We start from the raw sequence: 26,533 nt of genomic DNA, 5'->3' as shown, positions 1-26,533 counted from the left end.
CCGTACCTGCACTCGGTGACACTACAGCAGCAGCTCCCGCTCCGCCGGCCCCAGCGCCTGGAGCGCAGCTCCGGCCTCGACTTCCTCAGGCTGAAATACTCCGTCAGCTTCCCAAACGAAGCCATGGCTGCCGCCGGTGTCCCTGCGTCCCTCCGCACGCTCGTGCATGCTACACCCCAGCTGTGCCCGCTGCCCCGCGCGCTGCTCCGGCCCTCAGCCCCAGCAGGGAGCGCGGCCACAGGGACCCAGCGCAGCGCACGAGGAGCTCAGCCACCACCAACTTGGACAGTCCACAGCGTGCTCCAGCCAGCCCTCAGGTCTGGAGGGTGCCAAGTCCTGTCTCCCTGAGCCAAGCGCAGGTCACAGCTCAGGGCAGCTGAACGTGTATCTCATGAGATGCTGCAGAGCTGAGTGAAGCAGGAAAAATTAAAAGTGCTCGCTGGAAAGGGTCCCTCGGTAGCACTGGCACAGGTCTGTGAGCCCCCACGGCGAGTGGCACTGGGCAGGTGGAGGAGCTGCCCTCTGAGCAGGTGGCCCAGCGTGGCTGTGGTGGCCCTCAGATGAGCAAGGGGATGGGGTTTGATCTCAGAGGTGATGAGAAACTCCAAGAAATCGGATGTTGAGATGAATTTCCAAAGGGTCTGTTCTTACAGCGTGGAGAAGATTGGTCCTCCCAGGGCTATTCAGAGTCCACCAGTTTTCCTCCCTCCCTGTTTTCCAGAGCAGAAGGCACCCTCAGCTGCCAGCAGCACCTACCTACCATGACTTTCCAGCCTGTCACCAAACACCTGAGCCCGAGGAGAGGGACAGGCATCTAAAGCCAGCGAGGCTGATCCAGTTAGAGGTCACCTGTGAGCTCTGCTCCCCACGCTCCAGCACACAGCCCTTCTGCGGCAGACAGCAGACACGGGGATGCTGCGAACCCGAAGGGAAATCCTCCTGCCAGCCCTCCCCTAGTCAGGAGCACTTGTCTCTGCATCCTCGGCACCTGACGCCAGCTGGGCGGAGAAAAAACAAGGGCTTCAGAAAAAACCACCCAAACCTTGCTCCAACCCCACGGAGCAAAGCCAGATCAAGTCAGTGAAGCACATCCAGGGGAAGGGGTGTCTGACGGCAACTCCAGCCATGCCAAGAGAGGAAACAGCAAGCAAAACTGGTGGTAACTCAGCTGGCAGAGCCCCAGGCTCCCTGAACATCCTTTTATCCCTCTGGTGTGGATGCCATGTTAAAAAATAAACAACCTGCATTCATTGCTATTTCCCTGCTTAGAGCCATACCCTGCAAGCAGCCCCCTCGCCACCAGGGACGGCCATCCGCTGCCGAAAGCCCTTCCTGACCTCCACTTCCCTCCTCCCTTATTATCTTTCTTTTCCTGTAGACTCTGGCTGAGCTTTCCCCTCGGAATTGAACGCCTGAGCAGCCGGGCGCGCCCCGCGGAGCACGGCCCAGGGACACCGGGCAGCCGCCCCCGCCGGCTGCGTGCGACCGGCACAGTCACCGTCCCCGTCACCGTCCCCGCCCGCGCTCTTTGGGGGGGTCATTGGTTCGCACCCTCCCCACTCGCTGCTCCCCGTTCCGGGCGCTGACATGCATGCATGCCGCTTAACGGAGCCAGCGCCGCAGACCTGCACACAAAGCAGGGGCTGGCGATGCTCGGGGTCCCCGCGGCCATGGGGGACCCTTCCAGCACCTCCCCGGGCAGGGACACGGGGAGGGAGAGCGGGGCTGCTCCCCTCTCGCAGCCGGGGAAACGCAGCTGCTCCCGCACTGCTCCGCACAGCCACCCTCCCCCGGCTCCCACCTTCTCCCTCCGATGGGCTCCGCCGCAGCCGGGAGGGCTCCAGGGCGCTTCCCCGAACCGCTGGGCTTGTGCCGAGGGCAGAGCATCCGCCGGCTGGCTCCGGGCGGCGCAGCGAGAGCCCGGAACACTGTCACCCCTCTTATCTGCCATCGGCTCCCCGTTACCCAGCACGGTGAAATGCAACACGTCAAAGGAGGTCAGAGCAGCCGGAGCAGAGCGGAGGAGCCGGGCAGAGCAGAGGGGGCCGGCAGGAGGCAGCGGGAAGCAGCCGAGGGGGCGATGAGAGAAGGGGAGGCAGAAAAGGACAAACTCTTGTTTCCCAGCTATGGGAAAAGGCACGGCAGCGCTCTGCCGGAGGAAACTGCGCCGAGGCACACACACCTTGGAGTGTGGCAGGACAGCGGGGTCACCTGGCAGCGGTGATGTGACCTGCTCCTGCCTGTGCCAAGGCAACAGGAGAGGGGCTGGACAGGGCAGCAGGAAGAGGGGAGAGGAAGAGCGGCGTTAATTTGAATCCCTCACTTCCCCCCTTCCTCCACCACCTGGGAGGGCAGAGGGGCAGCCACGCTGCCCCAGGGATCCTCCTTTGGCATTTGCAAAGCAAAACTGTTTGGGGACAAAAGGGCAATTTGGAAGACTGCAGGCACAAAATCCAAGGAGCAAGGCAGACTTCCCCAGCACTCCGGGGGACACCCTAGAGCCAGGGACAGCACACATTGCTGCAGCACCCTGCGGTGGGGTCAGCAGGAGCCACAGCTCTTGGCGGGGAGGCAGGCTCCCTACGAGGCTGCAGAGCTCAGTCCGTGAGCCCAACAGTGCCAGACTTGGAAAACAACCAGGAGGAAATGCCACCTTCATGAAACCTCTGGATAAGCTTGGGGCGGTGGCTTTGAAGGCACCGATGCCTGAAAGCTCAGACAACTCCACAAACGCTTCTATCTGTGCCCAAAAAAGGGATTCCAGCCCCACACTCCCCCAGTGACCCTGGACCAAGCTGACTGGGACCCATCTGGCTGAAAGCACAGCCAGTGCTGGCGCAGAGGCAGCGCAGCTCCCACACCATTCCTCTGAGTTACAGCCTCTGCTTTGTGCTGCTGCCTTGAGGCAAGGGAAGGGCTGTCTCCTTTGCCCCAAGGACATGGAACAGCCCTCAGGCCCTTCCTTGCTCCAAGAAGAGTGGTCAGCCCTTCAAACAGGGCTGTCACACCAGCTGCCTCCCAGAGGAGCTCAGTGCCTCCTATCAGGCAGCAGAGGCAATCTGCCAAGATATTGCTGAACTCTCTAATTTCACATTAACAATCTGCTGTGCTGGGGTTTGCAGCCATGCACTCAGCGATGCAACTGCTTCCCACTTCCACTTATCAGTGGAATGAAACACTTCATAAGCGAAACAGTGGTTTAATTTGCAGAGACATAAACTGATTTTTAAGAGGAGCTGTGGAGGAGATGTTAGAGCAGGAATCAGAAGCCACACGGCGCTGGGACTTGGGGGATGCTGAGCAGGGCTGCACAGCCATCACACAGCCCTGGCACAGCCATCTCACACCTCTGGCTGCAGCATCTGGGAGGAGAAAATACCCACAAGTCAAACACAGCCTGGCTGTCTGGGTCATCTCACACATTTCTGTACATATACTGCTTTAGGCCCTAGAGACCAACGCTGCCCGTTTCAGAACCCTCCAAACACAATGAAGCCATCATAGATATGGGAACCAGCACTGGTCCCAGCCTGCAAACAACCACATTGCTTTTCCAGGCAGAAATCAGCAGAGCTATATCCCAGCAGCTCAGACATCCTAAGTGTGAACTGGGAAGCTTCTCTGCCAGGTCCTGCGGCCAGCCAGCACACTGGGACAAGCCAGACAGCCCTGGAAGGTGGCCCTCGCACCATCCTTGCAGCCCCCAGTCCCTGTGCTCCCAAGCCCATTGTGAGCAAACCAGATCTGGTTACATCTGTGGCTTCCCCAAGCAGCTTTTGCTCCAATTACACTTCTTAAATATGGATAGGCAGACGCAGGGAAAGAGGAAAAGGGGGTTCTATTGAGCTGACAGTTTGTCGATCCACTCCTACAGTCCAAGAGGACCCTAACTGCTTTTCTCCAGGGCTCACTCCACACCAGTGAAACACGTCCACTTTGCAGCCCTGGCTCTTCCAGGGAGCTGCAAATCCCTAAAAGCCACTGAGCAACTGATGCAGAGCCCATCCTGCTCCTCCTTCAGCCATGCTTCCCACAGCCTATCCCTCGCCCAGGACAGCACGGGATGCTCACCAGATCCCGACCTCCCAGTGTGTGGGGGAAGCAACTAAAACAAGTTGAAGCCATGGTGGGAGGAGCCACCCCATCTCTACAAGCAAACCCTTGGCTGGTTTAAGGCTCCCTTCCCTTTTGTCCCTATCCCAGGCTGGCTGATACCTGGAGAGCAGAACTCCAGCAATGCAGAGAACGGAGCCCAGCAGGATGCACAAGTGCAGTCCTAGTCTGGAGGGTGACACTGAGCAGTGACAAGAGCACACCAGTCTAGAAAAGCTGCCAGGTGGGCCAAAGGAGGAGCTGGAGCCTGAGCAGCTCATCAGGAACAGATTCAGAACAGGAGGCACTGCTGCCTGCTCATCCCAGGATGTCTTGCGGCAAAGGGCTTCACCATGGGAGTCCTGTTTCCATCAGCTGTCATCAGAGTCCCTCTCCCACAAGGGAAAAATACCTGCTGAGATCCCAAAACTGGGTGAGAGGAAGCTTGCAATTCCCCAAGAACATCTGTGTCCTCGGGTGGAAGAGGATTTCTTATCACCCTTCTATTAGTGCCAGCTGGGGAGAGACTGGCCCCTCCAAGTCACCTCAGAAATCATCTGAAAGCACCATGGGGACCTCAAAGGACTTTGGGACAGGAATTTTCCACACTGCTGAAAACTGGCCACTCATATCACACATCAGCTCCCAGTCAAATCTTTCAGCCAATTCAGAAGAATTTTGATAAACACTAATTTTTTTTTTAATTCTGAGCACTAATTCTACTTCTTCCACCCTATTTTAAATATACCTGCAGTGACTGAGGCCAAATTTTTCACTGCTGGTTAACCCAGCATACCAAAGAAACATCAAATGTTTTGGGATAGCTACAAAAATAAAATTGGAATACATTATTTCACAGGGTGCTCAAAACCAATTATCAACATGTCAATGTGAAGAAATATGTTAAATACAAGTATGAACTGATTTAAGAAACAGATGCACAAGAGACATTGGAACAAACCTAGAGGAGGCCATGGAGGTGCCCCAAGGGTGGAGCCTCTCTGCTCTGGAGCCAGGCTGGCAGAGCTGGGGGTGCTCACCTGGAGAGGAGAAGCTCCAGGGACACCTCAGAGCCCCTGCCAGGGCCTGAAGGGGCTCCAGGAGAGCTGCAGAGGGACTTTGGAGTGACAGAACAAGAGGGAATAACTTCCTATTGACCAAGGGCTAGATTAGATGGGATATTGGAAAGAAATTCCTCTCTGTGAGGGTACATGAGGGGACTTGGCAGTGCTGAGGTAAAAGTTGGACTCAGTGATCTTGGAGGACTTTTCCAATCGAAATGATTCCATCCAGAATTCATCAAAGCATTTCACTATGATTCTAAATGTGCCCATGCTCTGTGCAAACACGAGCCCACAACACACTGCAGGTCCTCTCTGGTGCCCAGCACCCTGCAGAAACACCTCTGGAGCTCCTGGAGCTGACTGCTGGGAACAGCACGGATCTGGGAGCAGCACACTTGCTCTCAGAGCTGTGGGGCCCTCTGGGAAGTGCTACATCTCAACACAGCTGTAATAAAGTGCAGAGTGTGCAAGAGGCTCAATAATTTCAGTCTAAGCAGGCACTTTGCTGTAATTGCCAGCTCTATTGCATTACTCACACACTTCCGTGCCGGCACCTACCACGAGCCAGCCACATCAATTTACTGATTTACCCAATGTATCACTTAGCACAACCACTCTAATTCCAGCAGCAAACCCAGATGTGCTGCCCAAATTAAGGTAAAATACCCTCATTCTCAAATTAAATTAAAATATCCTCTTTCTTGGAAATAACACAGAATCACATAGGGAGATCATTGCACTACAAGGATGGGGAAAGGTTTGGAGGGGAAGCCACAGGAGGAGCAGCTGAGGACACTTGGTTTGTTCAGCTGGAGGAGAGGAGATGGAGCACAGAGCTCCCAGGGGCTGCAGCTCCTCCTGAGGGGCAGCACAGGGGCAGCTCTGATCTCTGTTTTCTGTGACCAGAGACAGGAGCCAGGAATGGCTGAAGCTGTGCCAGGGCAGGGTCAGGTTGGCTATCAGGAAAGGTTCTTCCCCAGAGGGTGCTGGCACTGCCCAGGCTCCTCAGAGAATGGGCACAGCCCCGGGGCTGCCAGAGCTCCAGGAGAGCTTGGACAGCGCTGCCAGGGATGCCCAGGGTGGGATTGTTGGGGTGTCTGTGCAGGGCTGGGAATTGGACTCGTGATCCATCCTTGTGGGTCCTTCCTATGATTCTATGGAAATTCACCTTCCCAGAGAAGCACTCAAAAATGGAATCACCACCAAATGCAGCGTGGCAGCACAGAGGCAGCCCCAGCCCCCAGCACAGAGATGCCAGTGCTGAGCCAGTGCTAGTCCACCTGCAGCAGCTGATCAGCAGCTGTCCCTTTTTGGAGCAGCATGGGACGTGCATGCTCCTGAAATCCAATTCCCTTTTTAACCCCCGGATGGAAATCACCAGGTTATTTCATCCCATTTCAAAGGGTTCTCCCCACTGGCAGCACTGTGCAGTTAAATCATGGGCACACAGGGATAATTACCTCCCAAAGCAGGGCTGTCCCTGGTGCTGCTCCCTGACTGCTGCATAAAAACCTGGCTCAGGCTTGCAGGGAAGAGATAAGGGCAGGGAAAAGCAGCCAGCAGCACGGGCAGCTGGAGGTCACACAGGCCTTTAGATACTTGCTAAGTGAAAAAAAAGGAGAGAAAATTGGTTGATACCTCCTAAAAATAGTTTGTTGAGTTCAAAAGGACTGAAGAAAGTCTAAAACATTGGCAGTGAGGTAATGGGAGTAAACACAGCCAAAGGAGAAACAAAGGCAGGATTATTTGAGGACATTTGGAGCTGGCAGGTCTGTCTGATGGAGAAGGAGTTCTGCCTCTGCTGAGCCATTCCCCAGTGTGGCCCCATTGGCTCTGCCCCCACCCTGCTTGAGATCCACCCAAAATCCATTTGATCCCCAGGGAATGGTCCCAGCCCGAGGCTGCCAGAGCTCCAGGAGTGTTTGGACAACTCTCTCAGGGATGCACAGGGTGGGAGTGTGGGGGCTGAACTCAATGATCCTCGTGGGTCCCATCCAAGTCAGGACATCCTGTAATTCTAAAATTCTTTCAAAAAAGACAAAAGGGACAAACCCCCCAGATCCTGCCCAAGTGGGATAAACTGGGACATGTATAATCCCCACTTACTCAAGCAGCCTGGGAACAGACCCAGCTCACTGCATAGCAGTTGTTCTTTTTCCCTGAAAAACCAGTCCTGGCAAAACCAAAAGCAAAAATTGGAAAACTTATTAACATGATCAAGGGTCTCAGAAAATGGAAAGGAGAATAATTCATGCAATTAGAGCCCAGCAAAATTCATCAGTCTTCAGAAAAAAAATGATAATCAATATGGAGCAAGCAGTCTCCAGGCTGGGAGAACAGGGGACTGGATCGATGCAGTTGCTCACATCCCATGGACAGCAGAGCTCCAAGGAGGAGCTGCCCCCTCCCACAGCTGCCTCCTGACAATTGTGTCTCCCCCCAGCCCTGTCACACCCAGGGGGACTGTTACAGGGGTTCCTTAGCAAGCACAAAGCCCTCAAGGCCTCCCAAAAGGGGCCAGGACTTGCAGTGCTGTGGCTGGAGAAAGACAAAGCAGAAAGGGGACGGAGGGGTTGTGCCCAGCAAAGCCACCCCAGCCACACAACTTTCACTGTGTGCTGTGCTGTCCCCACTCCCCCTGCTCCTGTACACACCATGGTGGCTGTCCAGGGAGCCCCTGCTGCTCCCTTCACCCCAGCCTTGTGCCCAGAGGTTCCTAAAGCACCTGTGAGTGCCCATGGCTGGGATGTCCCCTCATGGGGCTCACCAGGGCAGGGAGGGGGCACCAGTGGCCACAGGCTGGAGAGGGATCAAAATTCAATTAACAGCCAGGCACAGGAGATCACCTCACACACAACAAAATGAGCTGGATGAACATCTGACCTCTCAGCACTTGGCATGGCCTGCTTGGAAGGGAATTATGGATAAATCCCAGAATCAGGGAATCATGGAATGATTTGGGTTAGATGGGACCTTAAAGCCCATCTCGTTCCACCCCCTGCCATGGCAGGGACACCTTCCACTGTCCCAGGCTGCTCCCAGCCCTGCCCAGCCTGGCCGTGGGCACTGCCAGGGATCCAGGGGCAGCCACAGCTGCTCTGGGCACCCTGTGCCAGGGCCTGCCCACCCTGCCAGGGAAAAATCTCTTCCTAATATGCAACAGCCTCTCTGGGAAATGACTCATCCACAGGCTGAAGCTTCCTTCTGATTTGTATGAAGTCCTTCCACTGATCCCATGGCCATGGAGGCTCAGTCCTGAGCACCTCTCCCTCCCAGGGCTTCACAACTCAAGCTGGACCTTTGAGCCCTGGCAGCAGACCCAGATGGCAGCTGGGGTTGGTGTGAGGGAGAACCCAGGAGGAGATGGTGCTCAGACCCCATGGGAGTTTGAATCCTCTCTACTTCCCAAGCAAGCACCACATCCCTCAGGAAGCACTGGCCCAGAGGGGCACGGACACCCTCAACAAGCCCAGGATCCAACACCATTTCTACTTGCAGCCATTTTCTTTTCACCTCACAAGCAGTAATTATCTAATTTCTGCATCAAAACAGAATCTATTAAATCTGTTCTTCCTCAAACAATAGATTAACATAATGCTCTTATGCCACCGAGCTGGCCCTGCCTGTTGCAGTCAATGATTGCAAACTTTCAAGCCTGGAGTAAAATTTTGACTTTTCCTGTCAAAACTCTGAACAGCACAATCACCAGCTAGACAGGGATGTTGGATTTACTCAGAATAAGGCTTTCCATTTAAATTAAGGCCAAAGATTTCCCCAGGTTATAGCAATTTAATTAAAACAAAGTCAAAACAAACCTCTACAACTTCTGAAACGCTAGTTGTGTAAAATTAAAACCTCCAGGACTGCCAGAGTACAGAACCCAAATGGCACCCAAAGGAAAACAAATACTTTGACTTATTTCCGGAGAATAAGACAACTGACAAAGCAAATCACATCTGATCCCTCACAATATAGGCAAAATATTTAAAGCCTCATTAGGCAGGACAAAGACAATTACCCAGATGGTCAGTGCCACCAAAATGAGCAGTTGCATGGTGAGACTCCTCACCTGAGAGGAACTCTGCTGCTGTAGAGCTCCAAGGCATTGCTGTCCCTTCTCACACCCCACATGCAGGCAGCAGGGACAGAGCTCCAGTCACTGCTGAGCTGCTTGGGGCACTCACATCAGCTCCCTCAGCTCTGGCACCTCAGGGACACCCACAGGCCTGGAAGTTGGTGGGGCTAGCTGTGCATGGGGCAGCCACACACCAGGGCTCCAGGAAACCCTCCATTTTCCAGCATGAGCCCTGAGGAACCCGGCTGCTTCCAGGACTCTGCTCCACATGCTCATGCTATGCTCATGCCAGGAGCACATGGTTCAAACCTGACACTGTGGTGAGACCAAGGCTGCTGCTGTGGACAAAGGATGCAGAGAAGGAGGGAGACCCTGCCATCCTGCACCATGTGCAGCATCAGCTCTTCTCACCTCCATTCCCACCTTTACCTCGCTGCTGCCTTCAAAGGATGCTGCCATGCTGACAGAGGGAAGGGAAACCCCAGGGAGGTGTCTGTGCAGGCTGATGGGAACTGGCTGTGGGACAGGTCTGTGTCACACTGTGAAACTCACACCACCAGCAGAAAGGGGCAGAAATGAATCAGCTCAGCTGATCTGCTGAGAACCGAAACACAGCCCAGTCCAACCACACTGCCTCAGCACCAGCGTGAGCTGATTCATCCCACAGCAGGCACTGGACCCAACACAGGGGCTGGGGAAGGAGGGGACTCCTTCCAGGGCTGGGGGTTTGAACCTTGCCCCAGCCCCCAGCAGGGGAGGAGCAATGAGAAGCTGTGCCCTGAAGAACTGTGGGGAGACAACACTCGAGCCCTTGCAAAGCACCCTAGGATCCTGCCAGAGCCTGGACCAGGAAAGGCACTCGAACCGCTGCACATGCAGCACATCCAAACCCCAACATTTAAGTCCTAGCTGGCCAGAGGGTTTAGCCAAGGTGGTTTCTGCCAAACAGCTGGGGTCAAGGGCCCACTGGGATCCCACCAGAACTCAGTACCCTTCCCCAAAGAGAGGGGGGGAAAACAGCTGTAAGGCAACACCTTTTACAAACACCCCACTGGGGTCTGTCAAGCTGTGCCAGGACACAGGGGAAGCAGAGCACACCTTGCCTGCAGCGTGGAGGAAGGAGGTCCAGCATCACAGCCATGTCCCACCGCAGAAAACCCTCCAAACCTCCAGCTTCATGATGTCAATGTGGTGAGAAAAATAATTCACAGCATGTGCTCTGCACAGACACTACTAGGAAACAGCATCCACTGACAGGAGGCAAACACTTTTGCTTAAAAGAGAAAGCGAATTAGAAATGGCAATTTCTACAGCAGTTACCAGCTGCCATGGGAGAGGAGATGGTGGAGCACAAGGCACTGAGGTCAGTGGTTCTCCCTGTCAAATACCTAAATCGGCATCACAAGTGTGTGACAGAACAGGCTACTTACTACATCTGCTCTTGTCAGCATACGAACACACGGGTTATCTTCAACTAAAATGCCAATGAATCTATCCCTTAGTATCCCCAAATGAGAGAAAAAGCTTGAAGCACACCAAAGATTTGTTGCAAGCCGTTGCTTGAAGCACACCAAAGATTGCTGCGAGCCGTTGCTCAGCCAGCAGCACCTTTGCACAAGCAGAGACAGCAGCACACCTCAGGCCATCCCTCAGCGCCCCGGCAGGAGCAGCACCACCTGTGGCACCTGCAGGGCTGAGCAGCACCAAGGCACCTCCGGCAGCCCCTCAGGCAGCTCTGGGAGCTGGGCTTGGCCCCCCAAATGCTGGGGACCCCGTCCGACGTGCCTGCCTTCCCCCGGGCAGGACAGCCGGCTCTCTCGCTGCCCCAGGCCTGCAGAAGGCACAGCTGGGAGGCACGGGAGCACCATGGCAGCGGCACAGAGCTGCCCTGCCCGCTCCGCCCTGCCCGGAGGCGCCGGGCTCAGCCACGGCACACGGGCTGAGGGGCAGAGGCCAGGCCTGGGGCCCTGGGAATGGCAGCGGAATCCGGGCCGGGCCGCGGGGGCAGGCAGAGCTCAGCCCGCCATTGTGCAACCCCACACGGTCACCGGGACACGTCCCCTCCCACAGAACCTCGGCAAAACTCAGGGCGCTGCCCTCCCTCCCTCCCCGCCGGGCTCAGGAAGGGCTCGGGGCTGCTTCCAGCCTGGAGCCCTCTGCCCTGGAGCCAGGCTGGGAGAGCTGGGGGTGCTCACCTGGAGAGGAGAAGCTCCAGGGACACCTCAGAGCCCCTGCCAGGGCCTGAAGGGGCTCCAGGAGAGCTGCAGAGGGACTGGGGACAAGGGATGGAGGGACAGGACACAGGGAATGGCTCCCACTGCCAGAGGGCAGGGATGGATGGGATATTGGGAATGAGGAATTGTTCCTGGTGAGGGTGGGCAGGCCGTGGCACAGGGTGCCCAGAGCAGCTGTGGCTGCCCTTGGATCCCTGGCAGTGCCCAAGGCCAGGCTGGGCAGGGCTGGGAGCAACCTGGGATAGTGGAACCTGGAATGATTTGAGCTTTAATATCCCTCCAACCCAAACCATCCTGGGATTCTACTTTCCTCATGGTTATCCCAGGTGCCAACAGCTCCCCACCTGGTCCAGGCTGGCATGAGGGCACAGGAGATGTTTCCCCATCTGTAACACCTCAACAGAAAAAGGAGGAAAACAAGAAAAAGGAAGGAAAAAAGGAAGATTGCATCTTAAGTTGTCCAGTGCTGGATGTCACTGCTTTGGTCTCCAGCTCCCTGGCAGCAGCTCTCTGCCCTTTTGTCACACCACAATCTTGTCCACTGTCAGACCCCCAAATCCACCCCAACCTTCACTTCCAGTGCAAGGAGCCCCCAATCCACATCCACAAGTGTCAGCTGGGGCCTTGGACACGCAGGAAAAACAACTCACTCCCAAAGGCCTAAAAAGAAATTCTAGAAAAAGAAGTCACAACCTCCCCAAAATCATAAGCCCTCAACATTCTCTTCAGAGTTGTTCCAAATCACCAGGATCTGCCAACAGCAGCCCTCTGGCAACACATAAAAAGCAAAAGCTGAACACAGGCAGCCACATTTCAAATGCAGAAGCTGATGGGTTTCCCTGGTGCAGCCTCACATGGCTCGTCTCCATGGGTCCCACCACAGCTCTGCCCTCATCTTGGGGCCCATAGCTTTCCCACAGGAAGTAGCAGTTCTGGCATGTTCAGCAAACCCCTGGGGCTCCTTCACATCAGCTGCTGCAGAGCACAGACAGATGAGGGCCACAGAGTGAGGGCAACCAGCTCACACTGATGGGCAAGGCCACCCCGCGCTGCCCTGCAGCATTCAGGCTGCCAAAAACAGTCTGGGGCTTTTTCATTCCAATATCCTCAGGCTCTGCCCAGCTGGGCCATGGTTCCAACTCAGCTGTGTCTTTCCAGCCGTTCATTTTCCACCAAAGCTCAGCTTTCCCTCCCTGTGCAGAGAACCCCAGGCCCCCTCGCTGTGGGGCTATGGCAGGAGCAGGCACTGCAGTGGCACATGGCAATCTGTGCCCTCAGCCTCCTTGTTGGCCAGAGATTTGCCACAAACAGGTGGGACCTAAAGGGGCCAGGGGATTATTTTCTGCTTGGTGCTCCCAGCAGGGCTGGGAAGGTGTCCCTGCCTGCCTGCCTGGTGTCAGGATGCTGCTCAGAGCCACGGAGTGACCACACAGGAATGCTGCTCGGCAGGACCAGCCCCCCTAACCCTGCAGCAGCAGATTAGAGCAGCAGTAATACCACCAGGGAAGCAGCTTCTTGTCCTGCAGGAGGGACAGTCACCAGGATAATGTGACCCACATCCTCCCCAGCACAAACATCCTCGTGCCACCCCAGAGATGCAGAGCAGGCAGGCCACAGATGCCTTATGGACAAATCCTCACCCACATCCAGGAGTTTTAAAAGGTCACTCTGCATTTCATGCATGGAGCAAGGAGGAAATCAGACAGGCCACACTGTCACTGCTGGCAGGCTGGTGCTATCCCAGCCAGGCAGAGATAGGAGCTGCCAGGAGAGCAGCCAGACTTGTGAACGCTCATGGATGAATGCTCTTGGAACAGCACAAGCAGCCCCACGGGGCTCAGGAATAAGATGAAGTGATAATAGGGCTCTGGCACTTAGAGCAGCTTTCCTGCTACAGACACTTAGCCCAGAGCATGGGAGTGGCAGTGTCTGAGCCAGGTGTCACCCATGGGGCACATCTGCCACTGCCTGGGAGGTTGGTCATGGCTGAAATCCACCTCAATTGCCTCCAGATGTAGGCAGTGAGTCCAGCCCTGGAGCAGGATAAGGGCCAGGGCTTCTCTGGCCCCAGATTAGGTCCTGGCATCCCAAGAACCCAGCCATGGGATCACAGAGACATGCTCAGAGCTAAAATGGCTTTTTCAAGGCACCAAGATGCAAATAAAAATAGATAACATGAAAATTAAAAATAAATAAATAAAGATGCAAAGCATCTTTTTCATCCACAGAAAAGCCTCATGCAGAACTACAGCTGCAGGATGCAAGCTGTGCAATCCAAGGTCAATAACCCTCCCTCCAGCCTCACAGCTCTGGTGAGCAGTGATATCTGGGCTCCCCAGGGAATGGTCACAGCCCCAAGGCTGCCAGAGCTCAGGGAGGCACAGGGTAGGATTGTCAGGGTGCCTGTGCAGGGCCAGCAGTTGGACTCCATGATCCTTGTGAGTTTTTTCCCACTCAGGACATTCCATGATTCTATGATAAGTCTGAAGATGTGCCAGCCATCCTCAGGCCCCTTTTCTTTGGAAAGCTGCATCCCCTGCTGAACTCTGCCTGATTTGCAGATATGTCTTTGTTACCTGCCCACTATTTGCAGAGGAACACATCAGATTAAGGTGCCCCCCAGGCACCAGCTTTGACTCTTCGATTTACTCTTTCAGGGGTCACTGTCTCTGTAAATCTCTATCAAAGGCAATTGCCAGCACAATCAACAGCTGCACCCATGGTTGTGCACAAAAAATGAACGAGGCTTTCCTCCCAAATTACTCCTGCCTCACCGAGAATGCTGTGAGGGCAGAAAGCAGGGGACAGGAAGGAAGAAAAGGTCAGAGCATGCAGCAAATGCAACATAAAAATCAAATCAGCACAAGCAGGATGGGACAGTGTGAGCTGGGTTAGCAAGAGCCCTCCCTCTCCCCTGCCCAGGAGCAGGGCAGGCAGCACCAGGCTCAGCAAAATGTCACCTCATTTCCAAAAGGCGTTTTATAAAAAAAGCTGCCAAAACATGACAGTCAGCAACCCTGAAACTCTTAAGAAATTGGGACAAGCAAGGATTTTTGAGCATGGAAATAAAAGAAATCACAAGCAGAAGCAACCTGCTGGAACGGGGTTTTTGGTAGCAGCCCTGCAACAGCACATCCCAAATCCTACGCAGTTTATCTCCACATTGTTCCAGCTGATGTGACCCAAGTACACACAACACAGAGAGGATCCTGCTTCCCTGGCACTGAGTGGATGTGGCACTACAGCAAAGGACAGGGAGAAAGCAGAGGAGCAGCAAGGCCCTTTGCCACCCCAAAGGCTCCACCTGCACCAGCTCCAACCACTCTGAGGGGAAAAGCCTCTCGGGTAACATCAGGGCAGTGCAAGAGCTCCACAGCACAGGCAGGGAGACTGACTCTTCTCCCTTAGCAGCTGGCTGGATTAAAGATTTAATGCAAGGGGTCCCTTTGGAAAAAATTACACAGGCTATTAAGAAAAACGCGCCTTTCATCTGCTGAAATCCAGCAAACAGTGCAGCTAGCCGGGCACCCGAGCGGCCCTGTGGAGCAGAGGAAAAGCTGCAGTTGCTCTCATGAGCCCTTTCTGGATGCAGGAACCAATGGGTAAAGCAGCAGCTCCATCAGCAGTAAAGCAAATGTGCAGACACAGCCGTGCCATGCCTGCGGAGAGCCAGGCAGACCTTGATTCCAAGGGAAGAGGCAAAGGAACGCTCACTGCTTCCCACTGGAACCCAGGGGCTCCCAAGGCTGCAGGAACAGAACAAACAGCCCCAGGCCAGGGGCAGCAGGGAGCCTCAACACCTCACAGGATCTTCCTTCCCAGAGAAGAGCAAGTCCCCACACAGCCATCCCCCTGCAGACTGTGGCACTTTGGAATCCAAAGCACTTGCTGGTTCTGACAGCAGGCAGGAATTAACCCTGGCTCCCTCACCCAGGGCTGATGGGAGCAGAGGAGCACAGGCTGTCACAGCATCAGGAACATCATATGCTAAAGAATCTCATGGCTTTGGAGAGATAACCCAGTTTAGTACAGCATTATTGAGGGTGCAGCAAGTGCCACTTCCTAAGCAGCACAGACTCCAACACACCCTAACCTTTACAGTAGAACCTGAGCAGTAAAACATTGGACTTGTCCAGGGGAAGCAGATGCAGGGGAAGAGTTCACACAGCAGAGTTCCCATTGACATCCACAGAGCCCTTTCTGCAGGGCAAACCCATCCACCCAGCACAAGGCACCTGCAGATCATTTGCCCAGGGAACCAGAGCTGACACCCTGGGCTCACTCACAGATGCAGGGAGCATTTCCAGGTCCTGAGTGTGACTTCCCAGGTCCAGCCACCTGCACATCTCACACTCCTTCCTGCTCTCTGGGCTTACAGCTGCTGAAGGGAACCTGCTGGCTTGAATGCTCCACTGCAGAGATCCAGGTGCTTTCACAAGCACACCATGCCTGGAGGAAGGTTACACTCGTGGATAACACTCCTTTTACAGTGGAACTCTGATGCAGTTTGCTTCCCACGGGCTGCACTCACCTGGAGATGGGTGCTTGAAGCAACTTCCCCCACCACTTTCACTGCTGTAATGGTGCTTTGCTCCTTGGAAAGGCCATTCCACAGTCCCAGCCTGGCTCTGGAAACATCCCATGCAGCCAAGCACCACCCTGTGGTGTCGTTCCCCATGCCACAGGACTGGGCTCTGTTCCATAAACACAGCCTGTCCTTTGCTCACTCCCCACCACTGTCCTCATCCTCCACATCCTCCCAGCTTCCCATAGCAGGGTGAAGCTGAGCCACTCATTTCTTCTCCCAACCCTTCCCCATTCCCTTTAAACCCCTCAAGGTTCAGGAGCTTGTGTGAACGCTCCTGCAGGACCCAGATGAAGGTGGACTTACAGAAGCAAATAACAGCTAAAATTCAGTTGCTCTGACCCAAGCAAGGATGCTCACAGATTTTCAAACTCCACCATGGAGAGAAATTGGGAAAACTGGAAAAGAGATGCCTGCAGACTGAGATGATGACTTAGTGTGAAATGCCAACTCCTGCCATCGGTGTGGGAGGCACGGGCAGGCTGCAGGGCACTGCCCTGGGCTGCCCCTTTGGGGTGACAGCAGCTCCTCACTTCTGTCCCCCAGCACTCACAAAGCTCATGGGGCTGCTGCAGGCAGAGCACTCCTCACCTCCACATTCTTCTGCTACGAGCACCAGCATAGATCCAGCAGAGCAACCCTGCCCAAAGCCTCAGTGCTGCCCCATGAAAGCAGCTGGGTTTGGGGGGAGCCTCAGCACCCAGTGCCTGCAGCCCCAGGAGCAGCCCCAGCAGCTGCACACCCCTGTTTGTCAGCTGAACGAGTCAGCTTTGAACACTGGTGCTTCTGGCAGCTCCCTGTGGCCAAGGAGAGAGCGCAAACACATCCCCCTGCTCAGCTGCTGAGCAGCTATTTGCAGGTTATTAATAAATCATTCCCTGTTTATTGCAATCATTCTGCTAAAACACAAACAAAAAGCACTGCAGTCACTACCAGCAAAGCTGCCTGCTCACACAGGTCAGGGAAACAGACGTTTTGGGCACTGCCTTCTGAAAAGGGGGTTTGCAGAACCTTGGGTGGCCCAAGCTCCTCCAGCTGTGACAGCTGTGCCTGTACAATGGTGTCCAGGACAAACTCAGCCTCCTGCCAAAGTCCCTGTGCTGAGGAAGAGACAGCAACACAATCACTGCCTGCAGAAGTTCTCCTGAGGAGCTCGTGTTCTCTCCAGGCACCTTTTGGCAGGGCTGCAGGGAACCCAGCAGGGCTCTGTGTCTCTCCACCAGCTTCCCACAACTGCAGTGAAGGACCAAGCCCACGAGTCACCCCCCAGCACTGCAGATGGGTCCAAGGGCTGCTGACAGCCTCTTCACACTGCTTCCTCCCAAAACACCATGGGAAAAGCACAGAAAGGAGCGAAACTGCCAACCTGCCCTTACTTTGCTGGTAAACAGGGAACCTGCTTTCATCAGCACATCAAGAGCCTGTGGAGATCAAGGGAATACATTCCTCCATACACTCTCCAGGGCATGGAGCTATTTGCAACCTGAAAAACAGCTGCTGTCACTGCACATCTGAGGAATGATCCTGAGCACAACAACGTGGCTTTAAAGGAACAAGTACTACCCACACTGCAGCGTGTTGCATGCTTCCTCCAAAGTGCCTCTGGGTAGCCTGGGAAGCGATCTGCAGGGAGGCCCAGCACCACCCCACCCACAGAGACAGGGCACAGGGATCCCCCAAAGCCCAGCCCTAGAGCAGATCTCTGCTGCTGGCAGCCTCACCCCAGGGGACTGCAGAGATCCTTGTGGCCAAGGCCCACTGTGAAAGCCCTGGTCAAGGTGGAGGTGCCCACCCCAAATAGGAAGGCTGAGACAGGGCCTTGGGGACAACAGTCACAGGGACCTCCAGGGAGGAGGAACAGCAGCATGAGCTGAAGTTGTGTCACTGAAGACCAGAATTAGATTTTGTGCTTAAACAGAGTGAAAACAAATAGAAGGACCAGAGCAAGCCACAACTACATCTTGATGTGCTCCCCAATAGGCACCTGCACAGCAGATGTGCCCTTGGAACACCTGGGGACAGAGCAGCACTTGTCCCCAAACCAGGAACCCTGAGCAGGTTGGCCTACAGTGCTAGGAGTAGACATTAACCTCCCTCACCACACTCTCTGAATAATTAATCCTCCTGAAATTAGTCAAGTCTTTAACTAAGCCAGCTCAGCAAATGTAGTGAGGAATTTCTAGGTCAGAACTACAAGCACTGGGGAGGGGAGAAAAAGGAAAAAGAGCCTTAGTGCTGTGCCTCCTGCTCACTCCCAAGGGATTAGCACTCCGCTCTGCCTCTCCCTGCCAGGCCAGAGCCAGCACCTCGTAGCAAGAGCTTAGATGGGAATCACACCTTGTCATCCTGACATCTCTGACACTTCAGCTGCCTCTGACACCACCAGAGCACATTTCTGTGCACAGCATCTCTCTCCATCTCATACAGCTCACACCCAGCACTGAGAGGGAAGCACCCCATGACAATTGCATTTGTTACATCCCTCCCGCTTCAATGCCTTTGATGTCTTAACCACCATCTTCTGCAGAGGCGTTTTCCCTCTCGCAGAGCTGTAACCCAGGCATGGAGCTCACAGCAGAACCCCCAGGAGCACCAGATTTCACAGCACCAGAGGAAGAGCAGCCTCTGTAAAGCCTCTCTCAGCCCACCCACATGGTACCATCCACCCCCGTGCCCAGCAGCACAGAGGGCAGGCAGGACCCCGGGCACAAGGGACAGCAGCCACTCCCACAGGGCACTGGGGGACAGATGCTCCTGCAGCAGGAGCTGTACCCAATGCTCCAAAAGCACGAGGTCTGCCTCCTCAGGAGACAACCCTTGTGAAAATGAAGAAGTAATTCTTGAAGAAGATCAAGTTCCATGAGATAGATACAGATATTTGGCCACCCAAGAGAGTCTAAGCTGAGTGAAGAGAGCACACAGAGGTGGGGTGGAAGAAGGCAGTGGGGTCAGGACAGGGTAGAGGATTGGGCACAGGTGAGGTGTTCCAGCAGTGCATCCCAGTCCCACAAGTGGCCAGAGCCATAGGAGCAGCAGTGCCCAGCCCACACACCATGGGGACATAAATCTCTTCCCTCCTGGGGACCCACTCTGAAACAGGTCCAGTCTCCTGCTACTCCCTCCTCTCCTCCCACCTTCATCCAGAGAGCACGGGGGCTGCATGGGGGATCAGAGACAGGGCCAGTGCTTGCAGTTTCCCAGTTCTCAAGGAAAGAGCTCACCCTGAAACTCCACTGTGGGAGCATGGAAAGGGGGCAGAGGGCTCTAGTGACAGCTGCCAGACCCCCCCGAGCATCCCCATGCAGACAGGATGCAGGAAGGAAACACAGAGGGACTGGGCTCTGCCAGGAGCCTGGGGCAGAGGAACCCACAGAAACCTGTTCTCACCTTTGCTCAGGCATTAAAACATCCCTGACCCCTGTTCCTACAACCTCTGGGCAGCCAAAGAGGTGTTCACAGGCAGGCCCAAAGAGAGAGGGTGGCAGGAACCAGGCAAGGGACACAGCCCATGCTGTGCCCACCTGACACGTGCTGCTTTGTGCCAGCCCTTCTCACAGCAGTCACAAAGGCCATGTTGTCCACAGGCAGCTCCTCCCACGCTCTCCCTGACCACACACCTGCTTGTCTCTTCCTTTGGGTTAACCTGAAGGACACTGCAGTGCATCCTTGCACCTGGAGAACCTACAGCACATATCCCCCAAGGCCCTGTGTGAATCTACATCCACCAAGCCCCTGTCCCAGCTCCAGCACCCCCAGCTTGTCCATGCACTATTCACAGGCTGGGGTTTCCACCTTCTGTTTCTGCAGTCTGAGACAGACATAGACAAAGGGAGAGCACAGGGAGCAACAATGCAGAGGGTTGGTCCCTACACCTGGTGGGGCAGACACTTTCCAAGGGGCTCCATCCCCCTGTCCTGTGGCAGGAGCACTGAAACCTTGCTGGAATGGGGATATCCCACGTCCCTTTCTATAGTAGGAGTCCTAGTAAAAGATATGTACTGTATAAGTGGCCTTGCCCCAGTCCTAGTTGTTCTAAATGGGCTGCAGCTGTGATGTCCTTAATTGGGTGGCAGCTGTGGCTAATGAAGATAACTAGGATAAAAGGGGCTGGGTTGGCCAGTCAGGGAGAGCCTTGATGAAGAAGTAGGAGTAACACTGCTATGAAGAGCTGTGTGTGAGAGAAAACCACCCAGAAGGTATGGGACTTTAGAAATATGATAACAACGATAAGAGAACAACACCTTTCTCTCACCCACATGGCAGCAGTGCAGATGGCAAAGGCGAGGCTGGTGCAATGCCATCTGAGCAGGACCATGTGCTCTTGGGATGAGCCCTTCTCCCTGCTCCCATTGTGGGGGGGCAGCCAGAGGACAGGTCCTGCAGGAGCAAGGGGACCTGGGGGGCAGAGGGGGCCAGCACAGCAGCTCTGTGCCCCCAGGCAGTGCTGGGCTCTCGGAGTGCCAGGACCCAGAGCAGCACAAGGGGGGCACGGCCAGCACCCCCTGCCCATCCCCCGAGGGAGGCCACAGACAATGGCACATTGACAGCCACTCACTGCAGCCCATCTGCAGCTCCGGGGCACACAAAGCCACCGCTGGGCCAGGACAGCCTGCCAAGGCAGGGACACAGACCTGCCTTTGTGTGTGCTAAGGCAAAGTTAGCTTTGGGGAGAAGATGGGGGACACTTCCATCACTGGACCAGTGCTTTGGCTGCTTTTCATTGGAGATGGTCACCCACGTGCAGAGAGCAGCAGAAGTGTCCAACACCCCCTTCTCCTGCTGCCCCACTCATGAGCCCCTCACAGGTATCCCTTCGTGCAAGGGCGAGCACACAGAGGGCCATGAGAGCACTGTCACAGCAACAGAACACCAAGACAGGGGGTTTGATACAATCACAGAACGGTTTGGGTTTGGAGGGACATTAAAGCTCATCTCATTCCACCTCTGCTATGAGCAGGAATTCCTTCCCCTACCCCAAGGTGCTCCAAGCCCTGTCCAGCCTGGCCTTGGATGCTTTTAGGGATCCAGGGACAGGCACAGCTGCTCTGGGCAACTTGTACCAGGGCCTCACCACCCTCACAGCCAAGAATTCCTTCCCAATATCCCATCTATCCCTGCCCTCTGGCAGTGGGAAGTCATTCCCTTTTTCCATCACTCCAGGCCCTTGTCCCCAGTCCCTCTCCAGCTCTCTGGCAGCCCCTCCTCTAGTATGGTTTGACACATCCCAGCTTAAATCCCTCTATCATCCCTGTTTTTCTTTTGCCCCCAGACTGGCAGAGAGCCAAAGAGTTCCTTCAGGGGACCAAAGAAAAGCATGGCCTGTGCTTCTGCCCTTGGACCTGGCCCATCCTGTCCCTCCCCAACACTTGCACTTCACATCTCTGCCAGCAATGATTTCCATCTGCAGAAAAACAAATCCCCAAGGACAACAGGTTTAATCCCACTTCCTTCATTTCCCAGCTCTGCTGCCTGCAGTGAGCCAGCAGCCTGTCCTCACTGCTGCCCATGTCACACAACAGCACCCTGCCTTCACCCCCACAGCCCTGGGGTCAGTCTCCAGAGGCCTCAGCATGGATCTCACAGGTGGGAATGTTTAGCAGTGGTCACTGATGGCTGCTGAACAGCCAGGACAGCTCAGCCAGCACGATTCCAAAGGGATCCTCCCTGAAAAGGCAAACTCTCCCCGCAACTTAATGCAAAAAACAACACCAAATATAAAGGGAATCAGGAAAACTGTTTTCCCCACTCTGGAAAGTGATGTAATGGACGGAGATTAAACAGATGTGTTCAGCCACTGCTGCAGTCAGACTGTCAGATACCTGGCTCTCACTCCTCAGGGAGCGAGGCCTGACTGGCCCTTTGCAGGGTCCATCCCCCCCTCACCCCAGGGACTGTCACAGCTCCAGCTCCTGGGCAGCCCAGAGTCTGTGTGCCAGCACACAGCCACCCACGCTGTGCCTGCCAGCCAGCCTGTGCCCCTGCAAGGGACAGAGGCACAGAGAGCCTGCCCTGGGTGATCCCCACACACCAGCAGCGCTCAGTGACAGGGGAGTGACACCTGAGTCCTGCACAGGAGAGCAGCCCCATGCCCAGCACAGCTGAGCTTCCCAGCCACACAGGGACAGGAACCCCAGGGCCCTCTGCTCCAGCACTGTCCCACCCAGCAGCCTCAGCTCACCCTTTCTCAGGCCTGAGCAATGAGCTCAGTTTAGAGGAACTTAACATGAAGGATGGAAGGTTTAGATTGGATATTGGGAAGAAAATCTTCCCCATGAGGGTGGGCAGGCCCTGGCACAGGGTGCCCAGAGAAGGTGTGGCTGCCCCCGGATGCCTGGAAGTGCCCAAGGCACATTTTGGCAGGGCTGCAGGGAACCCAGCAGGGCTGTGGGTCCTGGTTGAGTCCAGGTTGGACAGGGCTTGGAGCAGCCTGGGATAGTGGAAGGTATCCCAGCCCATGGCAGGGGGTGGAATGAGATAATCTTTAATGTCCATTCCAACCCAGACCATTTCAGATTCTATGATCCCAGCAGCCATGAGCCTGAGTTTCTCTCTGTGAGGAGACAAACCTCCCTTTCTTGCTCTGACATTAAAGCAGGACGTGCTGCCCTCTTTTGGGATGATTATCAATCACTGGACTGATGAGAGATTGCATTAGCTAATGGATTACATTAATTTCTTATTCAGCAGTAAAAAGCAGATGTGTGAATAGGAACTATGGGCTTCCACATTCATATATCCTTTCTCCCCTCTATTTGGCACCAGCCGCCAAAATTTATTTGTGCTTCCTCCTGACCCCAGCAGACATGCACAGCTTGGCAAGAGTGCCCTATGCATTCACTCACTGCCATGTTGATGGTCATTTATTAATTACACAGCCTCATGCTTGTTAGCCTGCAGCCTGGGGTGTCAGGAGAGGTGATGTGCCCTGTTCAGGAGCCAAGGCACAAACTGCTGGGGAAACAGAAACCCTCTCCCAGGAGTGGGAAGTGGATCAGTCACACCATAGGGGGGAAAGCCCAGCACCTGTCCTGGGCCAGCCGGCACTGCAGAGAGCATGGAGCTGGGAAGGACAAGGGCTAAAGGGGTGACACCATCAGCAGACTCTGCTGTGGGCTGAAGGGGTTGCTGTCCCAGGGGAACACAGGGAGCCTTGGCCAGTGGGAGCCACAGCCCCTCTCATGGGATGGGGCAGCTCCCCTGAGGGATGCTCACTGGGATTTTGTCAGCAAATACCAGCGAGTACAGGGTCAGGCACAGAAACCTTCAGCATCAAGATTTCCTCCATTAGGGATAAAAGAGGGAAAACTCACCCACTCAAAAGAGGCCTCTCAGTGCTTTTTGTGCACAAGTGCTCCATTTTCCTCTGTTTCAGCTCATGACACCTGTGCTTTTAGCCCCCAGGCCCTGACATGCCTGTCACTCACTGCCTGTTGCACATTCTCCCTGTGACAGACAGGAAAAGGCGTCTGCCAGCTTTCAGCATCACTGAATTTCAGACTAATCTGAGCCTGGCTTCAGTCTCCACCGTGGAACTGCTGCTGCTCCAGCATTTACATGCAAAGCAAATTTGTGGGGGAAAAAACACAACTGAGACCATGATGTGCACATCATTATTTTGCTTCACTAGAGCTGGACACTGATGCAAAAGGAATATTTGCATCACATCCTTAGTCACACCTGCTAATCAGGGCTCCTGCTCTCAGCCAGCCAGGACTGAAATTGAATTAATGCACACAACCAAGTGAACTGCTTCCCTCACTCCTGGCCCAGCTGGGGCTGCCAAGGCAGCAGAAAGCATCTTCCAAAAATTACTTACCCTCAGAAAAATCATAGAAACTCCAGACCATTATGTCCTGCCCATTGCAAGAGGGTGGAGTGAGGTGATCTTTAGGGTCTCTTCTGTGATTTTATGACAATTCACAGGTGGAAGCCTGGAAACCCCTGTTTCAGCCAGAATTATTTTTCTGGTTGTAAATTGGAGGCTACAACCTCACCGAAGCAGTTATGGATTGAATCACTGTGTCTGACATGGAGAAAGGTGTCAAGGAAATTTTATTGCAACACAGCAAATGGGGTTTGCCCTTAAGCACTGAACAAATCTCCCAGTTCATTACCCAATGTTAAGAAACACTTGGGCAAATTAGAGATTGGAAAGTGGAGGCTGCAGAGCTGCTCTCTGATTTACCTTAAACTGACCTGCAAATAAAACATTCCATCTGCCCTTCCTGGCCACCCTCCCCACACAGCACCCCATCAGTAACACCCTGAGGGCAGGGCAGGGCAGGCAGCTGATTACAGAACTGCTTTCTGCTCACTTGGTGAGCATCTCTCAGCCAAGGGATGCTCTTCCCTGCTTGCCTGGAAAGCTGAAACAAAGCCGAGGCATCCTTGGCCTCCCAAAGTGCAGGGAAAACATCACATTTCTGGCAAAGAAGAAAGCCTGGAAGAAAACTTCTGTGCACTCAAGTGATGCAGACTGCAGAAATGTAAAAGGCAAGATGCAGACAAAAAGAGTGCAGCAAGTGGGATGAGTGCAACTGCCAAGGCCACCAAGGGCATCCTGACCAAGCCAAAGGGAACCTTGGTCATCACTTCTCTCCCCAATGACTCTGCTCTTCACCTGTGCTGCTCTAGCAGCCAGAGAGGGAGTTTTGTGGAGGCAGAGGACAACACCAAAGGGAATTGGGCGCTCTGTGACAGTCCCACACACCCACAGACATGTGGGGCCTGCACTGCTGAGGAGCAAAATCACAGAGCCATGGAATATCCTGAACTGGAAGGGACCCACAAGAATCAATTTCTGCCTGCACGGACACCCCAACAATCCCACCCTGGGCATCCCTGAGGGCAGTGCCCAAGCTCTCCTGGAGCTCTGACAGCCCCGGGGCTGTGCCCATTCCCTGAGGAGCCTGGGCAGTGCCAGCACCCTCTGGGGGAAGAACCTTTCCTGAGATCCAACCTAAACCTCCCTGGCACAGCTCCAGCCATTTCCTGGGCCCTGTCCCTCGTCACAGAGAGCAGAGGTTGGAGCTGCTCCTCAGGAGGAGCTGCAGCCCCTGGGAGCTCTGTGCTCCATCTCCTCTCCTCCAGCTGAACAGGCCAAGTGCCCTCAGCTGCTCCTCCTGTGGCTTCCCCTTGAGACCCTTCCCCACCCTCACATCCCTCTCCTTGGACACTCCAACAGTCACAGACCCTTCTGATACTGTGGTGCTCCAAAGTGTCCCCAGCCCTGGAGGTGAGGCTGCCCCAGCCAGGGACAATCCTCTCCCTCACTTGGCCCAGCCAGCCCAGGCCATGGCTGTCCCACCTGGCTGCAGGGCACTCTGGGACTCACACTCAGCCTGCAGGCCCTGAGGGAAGTGAGGAGGGTAGGGAAGAGCCAAAGCAGCTGGAGATGTTCCTCAAATGGTGGCAGCCACAGGAGCCAGCTTCAGACAGTGCTTCAGGAATGAAGATCATGGTAGGGCTGAGGGTAGCGGGGGCCTCTGGAGATCCCCCAGTCCAGATCCTTCCCAGCAGGGCCAGCTACAGCTGCTCAGGACAGCTTCTACTTGAGTTTTGAATATCTCCAAGGCTGAAGACTCCACAACCTCTCTGAGACTAGCCCAGTAAAACAGCATTTTTTGATGTTTTAAGTGCAATTCCTGTGCTTTAGTTTGTGCTCTCCAGCCAGAGATGAGGCCACCTGGGGGCAAACCCCTTCACATGGGCAGGGCTCACTGCCAGGAGCTGACAGCAGAGCTACAGACCAGATTCCTGTGGGTGCTGAGCACTTCAAAACAACCTGTGGCAGCAGCACTCAGGGTGGGAAGGAGTGGTTCCCAGCATTCCTCCCAAATCCATGCAAAATCAGGCTTTGCCACAGCAACACATCTCCTTCACAGGACAAGGCTGGATTGAATTTCAGCACCTCTGGCCGGAGGTTTGCTGTCCAGAACGGGCCAAGAGGTTGAGGAAAGTACATGCAGGAAGCTATGAGCACCCACACTTCTGCCTTTGCAGAGGCACCTGGCTTTTCCCTCTGCACAGAGGGTGCCTGGGCACAAACCCACCTTGGGAAAGGCTCCCTGCTGCTGTCACTGCAGGACAGAGCCAAAGAGCAGCCAAGTTCTGCTGCCACAAAACCTGGGTTACTCCTTTCACTTTTCCAATGCTACCACAGGCTTGGGAAATTGTTCTATCAGATGAAGTAAAACTGTCCAGATGTGCACAGGACCAAAACGATGCTCGCTGCAGGTTTGGTCCCATGGTCTGGCAGCAGCTGCTCCCTGCAGAGGATTTATTCCATACTCTGGGACATCAGCACTGACAGCCAGGGATGCAAACCCACAGCCCACACAAGATCCCTTAGAGGAACAGCCCCACCTGTCTTCTCTCACAAAAGAGGGTTGAGCTCATACAGGGCTCAGTCACTGCAATATTTGCAGAGTGGTGATCACTGGCCTGGCTACATCAATGATTTTGATTTCTTTGCATGAAATGG

The 26,533-nt window shown here is 54.7% G+C and overlaps 1 protein-coding gene across 6 annotated transcripts in view; it reads right to left on the bottom strand.

Annotated features, from left to right (window-relative positions):
* LOC102073378 (ankyrin repeat and fibronectin type-III domain-containing protein 1) overlaps nt 1-26,533 on the bottom strand; it is a 241,693-nt gene that overhangs the window by 186,961 nt on the left and 28,199 nt on the right. The window contains exons 1-2 of one of the 6 annotated variants that reach the window (XM_074553154.1): nt 1,802-2,097; nt 7-998 (exon numbers count right to left, since the gene is read on the bottom strand). The exons of 3 other annotated variants lie outside the window; for them this stretch is intronic. In XM_074553154.1, the coding sequence (XP_074409255.1) occupies nt 7-125 (119 nt within the window). In that variant the 5' untranslated portion in view covers nt 126-998; nt 1,802-2,097. Of the gene's footprint in view, nt 1-6; nt 1,473-1,801; nt 2,098-26,533 lie in introns of those variants that run through there. 2 more of the 6 variants (XM_074553156.1, XM_074553155.1) reach the window with 2 other exon arrangements.

Source organism: Zonotrichia albicollis, chromosome 16 (genome assembly GCF_047830755.1).
Source record: "Zonotrichia albicollis isolate bZonAlb1 chromosome 16, bZonAlb1.hap1, whole genome shotgun sequence".
NCBI lineage: Eukaryota > Metazoa > Chordata > Aves > Passeriformes > Passerellidae > Zonotrichia > Zonotrichia albicollis.
Note: the sequence above shows the minus strand (reverse complement) of the source record. Positions and strands in the feature narration are given on the sequence as shown.